The sequence below is a fragment of the Lathyrus oleraceus genome, chromosome 5, assembly GCF_024323335.1.
Source record: "Lathyrus oleraceus cultivar Zhongwan6 chromosome 5, CAAS_Psat_ZW6_1.0, whole genome shotgun sequence".
In the NCBI taxonomy this organism is placed as follows: Eukaryota; Viridiplantae; Streptophyta; class Magnoliopsida; order Fabales; family Fabaceae; genus Lathyrus; species Lathyrus oleraceus.
In genome coordinates this window covers 367994559-368003606 of record NC_066583.1, presented here as the reverse complement: position 1 = coordinate 368003606, position 9048 = coordinate 367994559, and the positions used below count along the sequence as shown (strand labels likewise).

Below are 9048 nucleotides of genomic sequence, written 5' to 3'. Positions count from 1 at the left end.
CATTTCAGTTGAAGATTGGGGTTCAAATTGATCTATGCATTGCCAGATTCATCTATCAGATGAAAAGTCAACTGTGGTCAACTGTACATGATCTGGTGGATTTGGAGGTGGAAATGAGTTAGACACACTTCATTCATGTTGGAACAAGTGTTGTATGACATCTCAAAGCTTAAGAATGAAGAAAATCAAGTCAGGACAAAAACTGCCAAAAATAGCAAGTGACTGGTAGCTGAAGTTTCCAAAAATGGAAAGTTTTTGACCTCAAAAACAGAAGTCCAAGGAAGCTTCAAATGAAAAATTGTTCAACATGACAGATGTAGATCTTGTTCTCACCTTTCCAAAAAGTCCAAGAACTTGAAAATCCAATGTGTGGTTTGCAAGATATGGCTCAGTGAATTTCAGAAAAGACCGTAATCAGGAGGCCATAACTACCACATACTTTGTCCAAATTGCAAGTTCTTTATATGCACAAACTCCATTTAATATGTACTTTCATGGTGCATAATTGGATTTCTTCAAAAGTGCTCAATGCAAAAGGTCAAATTTCAACTGGACTGTTAAATGAACCAGGGGCAAAATCGTCCAACTTGTGAAATAATTGGAATTTTTGAGTGGGGATTTTTGCAACACCTCACAAATGGCATTTGAAATTTGTTGGAATATTCACAACTTGCCTAGGCCTTGTGGTTTGAGAATTGGTTTTGAAAATGAATTGGAAAAATGGACACATAAGCCATCACATGGTGAAATTGGAAAATATTGGGAATTTGCAAATAAAGCTTACACCAACAGCTCCCAAATGATATTTTGGACTTGTTTCAAGTGATAAAATTCTGCTGAACTTGCTTCATAGATCAAAAGAGAAAAAGTCCAAAAAAATGCACATAAGCTCTTTCCTTCACTAATCCATATTTTAGCTAAATTGTGATTAAAGTGAGATTAGGAGCTGCATATATAAAGTTAATTCCTAACAGAATTGAGGACTCTAATCACAATTCCAAAAACTTCTGCATATTCACATTTCACTGCATAACAGAAATTTTTCTCTCATTCTTCTCCCATTTTTTACAAAAAAAAATTTCATAACATTTTCTTCATCAATTGAGCATTGTCTACTAATCATTGGTACAATTCCATGGTGAATTCATCATTTACAGGTGCTATGTAGGTGCTGTTCGCAGAGATTGAAGGGAAAGATTGAGCAAGAATCCTACTGTCACGGCAGAAGAAAATCTATGACAGATGCAGGTTGTTGATTCTTGAAGCGCATTTGAACTATCCTGAAGCATCCTTGCGCATCCAAAGCAATTAAAGACCACCTGTTCTTGCAATCCAAAGCTCACTCGCACAGAATCCGCGGTTCCATCGCAACTGTTTCCGGAAAAGGTTGGGAATCGACTTTCAAGATAGCTTAAATTGTGTTGTGGCTGTTGTAGATTATACTTCGTAGAGTGCATATCAGTTTGTAGAATTAGAAATTGGTGGAAATCGATTGAGTTATTGCGAATCTAGGTTTCGAAGCGCTTTCTTTTTTCCTTCGATTCGTCGTGTACAGTAATCTATAGTTGAAATTGGTTACATATTTGTGTTCCTGATAAGAAACCGGTTCGACCGGTATGCTACTCGTTAATTTCCATCGCCGTTTGCGAAATCCCGCAGCGAAGAACAACGACGAAGGTGAAGAACGTTCATCTTTCTGGAAATTCTTAGGTTCAGATCCTGCTTCACGCGAATTTCATTTCGGTTTCGTGTTTGTGAAGGCCAGGCCCAATCCGGTGTTGACACGTCAATAATTGAAACGGCAGTGTATTAGGCCAGCTTCGCTCATTACCACTTGTGCCACTGCATGGTGTTTAATTAAGTGAATTCTTTTAATAAATCCATATAAATCTAAATAAATGTTAAATAATTATTTAAAACATCTTAGAAAAATCATATAATATTCAATTCTTATCCAAAAAATGCAGGATTTTTTTATTAGTTTTCATTTTTTCTCTATTATATTTTATAAAAATCAAAAAGGAAATAGTGCTGGAAAAAAATATTAATGGACCTAGAGATATTCCAATGTATACATATTTCCATACACATTACCATTTTAATTCTATAATTCACATACTCCATCCAAATTAAGTGAAAATTGAAACATGACTTCTAGACATCCTTCTGGATTTTTTGACATAGGTTTGGGAGTTTTTTAGCCTATGATCTATTATATATGAATTATTGAAGTTGGACATGTATATATGTGACATAGTTTGGCATGCTGAATTCCCCAAATATTTTTCCATGCTTCCCATTGGCCAATGGCCCTAATTTTTTGCATGAAGCTTGTTTAACATGTTAGCTATCACTGATAATTTTTGTGGATTTTTACAATCAATTTCCAATTTGATTCATATTTTTTCTTACTGCCTAGCATGTTAGAGCTCCATTGATGTAACCTTTAGCATTTATGTTGCCATATCCTCATAATTAATCCAATGGACATGAAAATTGATAGCATAATTCCTGACACATTAATGTAGCTTTTGGCTTTGGTCCTACTGATTTATGATGCACCATTGCTGTTTACCATTAGATTGAAGTTGGTGTATAATTTGGACTTCATTTGATGTAGTTTTTGCATGCTGTACCATGTTTAATTAATTCCTATTGATCTATTAGGCCAAATGACTTGAAATTTAATATGTGACTTGTTGAATGCCTTCTGGTTAGGATAGAATTTTTGTGGATTTTTTGGATCCTTTTTGACATGCGGTTGGATATGATCTTGCTGGTTGTTTGTATGAGACTCAACTTTGCTTCATTTGCCTTCTAGGTTGCATAATTTAAAATGTGTATATAGTTTGGATATGGGACCAATTGGGATCCCTTTGTTATTGATATTACTTGACTTTAATTATGAATTGGCTGCTGTTTTAGGATTTTTCCATCCTTTTGACCCTAGGCTAGTCCTAGTGGTCATGTTACTTACATTTGAAGTTGATTGTGCCTTTTCAGGTTAAGAAGTTAAGGATTAAGGCTTTTGTTTCACATTTGGGATTGTGTTGCTTGACCTACAAACTAATGTGTTTGTTTTGTAGGATGTTTGAGCCTTGAGCTTTGTGCTATGCACATCATTGGTTGATTGTTAATTGATCATTATATTGTTGTCTGTTTGTGAAAGTAGATGCTGATTCTGTTTGACTTTTGTACAGGTACCTTTAGTTGCTCAGTTCCTTGCGAACTTTTTGCTTTGCGTTGCTTAAGCAACTTGCATCGAGGTAGGTCTTCTTGACTTCATGTAGTCTGGAGACCCGGCTGTTACCGGGCCGGGCAAATTGTCTGAAGTCCTCCTTAAGAGGCAATGCTTGTGTATGTTTATTTTTAAGCCAAGCAGGAAAAGCCCTTCAAGTAAGGCAATTGGTGGAAGGTAGGGACAAGCAACCTGTCCCCCACTATTCAGTGAGTCTTCTCCTTGCTCCCATTACATGGTTGTAGCATTGAGATCAAAAGCCCAAGATCTGTGCAGTGCACATTGTGTCAGAGTCATCGAGTATAGAAGGGTTCCCCTATTCTGGACCCATGCTCATTTGTCAGCTCTCCCTGGTTAGGGATATGAGTTGTGAGGTCTGATCCTCACTTCACCTCTTCATCTGCTTCACCTTAGCCTCGTAATGGCAAGGTTAAGAGCAAAACCAGCCTGTACAGACGACTTGCTTAGGCAGTCAAACCCGATTGATTGAGCCCCTTGTTTGGCTATAGTGGGTGTTATGTGGACATTTGATTGACATGTTTGTGTTGTTTGAGATGCCTGTTCTCATCTGATATATGCTTGTATATTGTATGCTTGTGTGATTGCTTCTTTCCTGGTTAGGATAGTTTGCTTATGCAAGTAGGATAGAAAACCGAACTTAGGGTTAACGATGCATGACAACATTAGGCTCGAGTCTCAGCTCCCTAGTCGTGTGTCTCTCCCCGGTTTTTGGTTAGCAATTCAGTCCCTTTCAGGGGAACTACATCGCCCTGATCCTCGTTCCAGACGAGGTATGTAGGCAGGTGGTCGTGCGAGACCACTCCGGGCAACCTTTTTCTTTTTTGTGTGTGTTTGTTTGTTATCTGATTGTTTGTTTTGGTTCGGATGCCGACGTAAGCCCAGTGATTGGCAGTCGGGCTCCTCGTTTGCCATTTTGAGTGTGTTTTGGTTCGGATGCTGACGTAATTCCATCCAGTGGTTGTCGGGCTCCATGTTTGCCACCCCCTTTGTATGATTGTTTTGTGTTGTTTGGCGTGCGTAAGCCGAACTACAGTGGCTCTGATTCTTGTTCCAGACAAGATATGTAGGCATAAGGTGCGATGCCTTATCGAGCCCTTTCTTCTTAACCCCACCTGCGTTCCCTGTGTATGTGTGTGATGTATGTTTATAGCAACCTTATCTTTCTAGAACGTGGATCCCTAGGAGTACCTAGGACGTGAGGGGTGCTAATACCTTCCCCTTGCGTAACCGACTCCCGAACCTTTTCTCTCTGGTCGCGAGACCATGTCTTTCCAGGTTTCTCTGAGCGTTTCCTTTCCCTATCTTGGGATAAATAACGTTTAGTGGCGGCTCTGTGTGTTTTTATTTTTAGGCTCGCCGGTTGTTTTTTCGCAGGATGCGACAGCTGGCGACTCTGCTGGGGAAAAGGTGTTGACCTATGCTGGTCCATCGTCCCTAAGCGAGTCTCTCCTAGCGCTTTAGGATAGGTTTGGTTGCTTGTTTTGTTTATTTATTGCATTTATTATACTAACCATTGTTTATATACTTGCATTAAATATGTGCATGCATCATTACTGTCACGTTGCCATCTTCCTCTGCAGGTGGTTCTGTTACTTTGGGGTGGGTGTTCTGAGTGGGGCTAAAACCCAGGCCCGAGTATACACCTAGGACTAGTGTGGTCTCACGTTGCCTCTTTCATGTTAAGTCAACATGTGCCTGGCGGCGTGATGTGCCACAAGCCGGACGAGGCTCACTTGATAGTGCTCATCTCTGTGGATATTCCGCTTTGTTTGAGTCACTCCATTTGAGTTGTTGACTCTGGTGACCGATCATTCCCGGATCTTTGGTTTAGACGATTTTAAGGGAGCTACAATGGCACACCCGAAAGGGCAAACCCATTGAGTATCTCCGCCCGATTGTCGAGACTATTATCCGCCTTAGGATGGCTTGTTTAGAACCTACCTGTGAGGGGAGGGTTGTTCTGTCAGATGTTTGTTCAGATAGCCTTCAGATGGTGACCTTTTGATCTGTGATTCAGAGACATAATTATAAGTCGGATTTATGGTTATTTATTGCTGTGACGCCGGAGTGTTGTCCGTGACTTATCAGTGGGGATCCGTTTATTTCGGATTCCCCGGGCCGAGATATGTATCAGTGGGGATCCGTTTATTTCGGATTCCCCGGGCCGATTCAGATGATGGTGTGTCTGCTCAGAGATGGTCTGGTGTTGATGATGATGATGATGCATCTGTCTTCCGTTTATTTCGGAACCCGTGGATCAGATTGGTGATTATTTGTCCACTCAGATGGTTATGATCAGTTCAGAGCCCAGATTCAGTACAGATAATCAGATGGCTTGGAGGATGGCAACGCATTGCATTCATTCATCAGCATCATTGCATTTTGCATTATTTGCATCTAACCCATGTTTACCCATATGCAGGGACACTTTTGATCGAGATTCTGGTTGAGAGATTTTCTGCTCCAGTATGAGGACCGGTTTGAAGAACAACATTGCTTACAGTTTCTTTGATCCAGAGATTGGTGTGCTCAAGGATATGATAGCATTGATTACTCCTGACCATGTGGGAATGTTTAGAGAGTCATACGACGGTATTCTGAAGATGGTTTTCAGACTCACTGACTGCGACAGGAGCGCCATCCACACTCTTCTTCAGTTCTATGACCCTGGGTTGAGGTGTTTCGTTTTTCCAGACTATCTGTTGGGACCTCTGATGGAGGATTATGTCAGCATCCTGGGTATTCAAATCCGTGATCAGATTCCTTTCCATGTCACTAGGGCGGAGCCGGATGTCCTTGGGATTTCACGTGCTCTTTATTTGAGTCCGGAAATGGTCAAGGAAGGTTGGAAGGAGAAGGGAAAGTTACCTGGATTTCATTTGAGTTTCTTGGAGGCTAATGCCAAGGAACATGCTGCTGCGGGTAATTGGAAGACGGTTTGTGCTCTGATTGCTGTGAGCATTTATGGGATTGTTCTGTTTCCTAACCAGAAGAATTTTGTGGACCATAATGCTATCAGATTGTTTATGCAGAGAAACCCTATTCCTACCCTGATTGGAGATGTCTACTACTCAGTGCATAACAGGAATGAGAAGAGGCGGGGTGGTCTGGTTAGATGCTGCTCTCAGTTGCTCTTTAGATGGTTCATGGGGTATTTGCCTTCCCGAGGTGCGTTTGTTCAGATTGACCCTAGTGTCAAGTGGTCCTTCCGATTGATGGGTCTGCGGGCTGATGACATTGCTTGGACTCATAATGGTTTAGCTGGTCAGGACTTCATATGTAGTTGTGGGAGTTTACCTAATGTGCCTTTGGTGGGAGTTCAGGGTTGCATTAATTACAACCCGATGCTTCTCCGGAGACAGATGGGGTTTGCTATAGAGGGTCCTCCTCTCGGGCGAGAGATTCAGGAGTCCTTCTATTTCCCGATTGATGGTAACCAGACCAAGTTGAGGCAGGTATTGGACGAATGGCGAGATATCCAGAGGAGGGGTAAGGCTCCTTATGGCAAAGTCAACTGCCGGTATTTTCCACTATTTGAGGATTGGTTGCGGAAGAGGATTGAGTCTACATTTCTACCGTTCCCTGGAGGTGACTCAGTGTGTCCTAGGATTGAGGGTCCAAGTTCTTCTGTCAGCATGGATGAGTTCTTAGAGGTGAAGCGGGAACGAGATCAGCTACTTGCAGAGAAGACGGAATTGGAGATGAGTGTCGCTCGGGTTCAGAGAGCTAATCAGGAGCTCAAAGCAAAGATGGAAGATCAGGATAAGCGGCATGCTTTGGAGACCAAGCGATTTGAGATGGATACAGCCTACTATGGGAAGGTTAGTCAGGCTTTGGCATCTTCAGCAAAGGAGCATGATATCACTAAGGAGAAGCTGTTCAGAGCATCAAAGGTGATAGAAGATGAGAAGAGGAGGCAAATCCTAGTCAGGGATCAGAGGGATGAGAGAGCCAGAGTCCTCGCTGCAGAGTGGGAGGCGGAGAAAGCAAAGATCAGGGCCGAGAGAGATCATTACATGGCAGAGAGAGACCACTACTTCAGACAGATGAAGATTCATCAGAAGGAAGTTGGAAGACTACAGCAGGAGAACATAGAGCTCAGGTTCGCCGCAGAGTTCGCGAGGATGGAGGGCGAGATAGGGCCATCTGCGGGACCCTCATCCAGTTAGATCTTTCTTTCGTTGTGAATTACCGTCAGGCTTGTTGACGGAATTCACTTGTCTGTATTTCTTTCCTATTCTTGAGGATTGTATCTGACCTTATCTGGTTGATGTATGACTACTGCACTGATTGTGCACTTTTGCTATGTGATGGTGATTTTTCATTCAGTGATTGGTTTTCAAGCTTTATTTGCTTTACCGTATGCACTTACACAAGCACACACATGGTTGGGGGTATTCTTGCTAAATCACATATCTCCGATCTGCACAACAAAATCAAACACTGCTAATCAGAATGTTAATGCCGGCTTATTATTTGTCTCGATGATGCCAGGGTCGAGAGACAAAGTGTCCTTCATATGGATAGACACTGCATACATGCATTAATCATGATAACTTGTGTTTTATTTTGCAGGTGACTATTACTAACGTGCTTGTTTGTAAACAGGAACCATTGCTCGCGCTCGAAGAATAGTACCCCTGCACTCAACTCGCCCTCACCGATATTACACAAGAAGAAACACTCCCAGACTCATGGAGCTTCCCAGTGCTGATATGCTGGAATTGAAGGAGAAAATGACCGAACTGATCAATATAATGCAAGGTTTTGCCATTGGTCAGAAGGCTCTCGCAGATAAAGTTGAGAAACTCGAGCGGGTTTCTGCTCAGAACAGTGGGGTCAACCTGGATGGAGTCTCCAACCAGGGGCAGGGATCTCGTGATGGTGGAAAGAGGACAACAGTTGGTCTGGTGAATAATGCTGGTGCTGCTGGTCAACCTGGGCCTAGTCAGAATATGAAAGACAACTTTGTGCCTCCGTTTTATGGGTTTGACGAAGATCAGGAGGAAGATAGGGAGGCCGACCAGTTCTCTATGCGAAATGAGCCTTTTGTGCCTTACGACATTCCTCCTCAGAATAAGGAAATCCAGCTGCTGGCTGAGAAAATCAAAGTGCTTGAAAGTTATGCCACGCCAGGGGTGGTTAACATGTCCAACATGGGATTGGTGGAGGGGATTGTCATTCCTCAGAAGTTCAAGGCGCCTGCGTTCGACAAATACAATGGCAGTTCTTGCCCGGAAACTCATCTCCAGGCATTTGTCCGCAAAATCTCGGCATACACCGCGGATCAAAAACTGTGGATGTACTTTTTCCAGGACAGCCTGTCTGGAGGCTCCTTGGAATGGTACACCAAGTTGAGATCGTCCGATATCAAAAGCTGGCAAGATTTGGGAGATGCTTTCTTTAAGCAATACCAATTTAATGCTGATATGGCTCCGAGTCGTACCCAGCTGCAGGGTATGTCTCAAAAGCATAACGAAGGATTCAAGGAGTATGCGCAGAGGTGGAGAGAACTGGCTGCAAGGGTGCAACCTCCTCTGGTGGACAGAGAGATGTCCGATTTGTTCATGGGGACCCTGCAGGGGCCGTTTGCAGAAAGAATGGTGGGTTGCCCTGTCACCAATTTCTCTGACATTGTGGTGGCAGGAGAAAGAATCGAAAGTTGGTTGAAGCTGGGTAAAATCCAGGGTGGTGCATCTGCGTCTTCTTCAGGAACGAAGAAACCGTTCGGTAATAACGGTCAGAGAAAGAAGGAAGGAGACACCAGTGCAGTTTATACACAGCGCGGA

At 42.6% G+C, this 9048-nt stretch overlaps 1 protein-coding gene across 1 annotated transcript; it reads left to right on the top strand.

The window, feature by feature from the left end:
• Positions 1 to 826: 826 nt before the first annotated feature.
• On the top strand, positions 827 to 7587 carry LOC127084777 (uncharacterized). Its single transcript, XM_051025295.1, has 3 exons — positions 827 to 1386; positions 3201 to 3266; positions 5682 to 7587. Exon 3 carries the CDS (start codon positions 5728 to 5730, stop codon positions 7426 to 7428), a length of 1701 nt encoding a protein of 566 aa, XP_050881252.1. The 5' UTR covers positions 827 to 1386; positions 3201 to 3266; positions 5682 to 5727; the 3' UTR covers positions 7429 to 7587.
• Positions 7588 to 9048: the final 1461 nt, after the last annotated feature.

Excerpts from the sequence above, each read along its gene's own strand:
- LOC127084777 (XM_051025295.1), top strand. The coding sequence starts at position 5,728 with ATGAGGACCGGTTTGAAGAACAACATTGCTTACAGTTTCTTTGATCCA.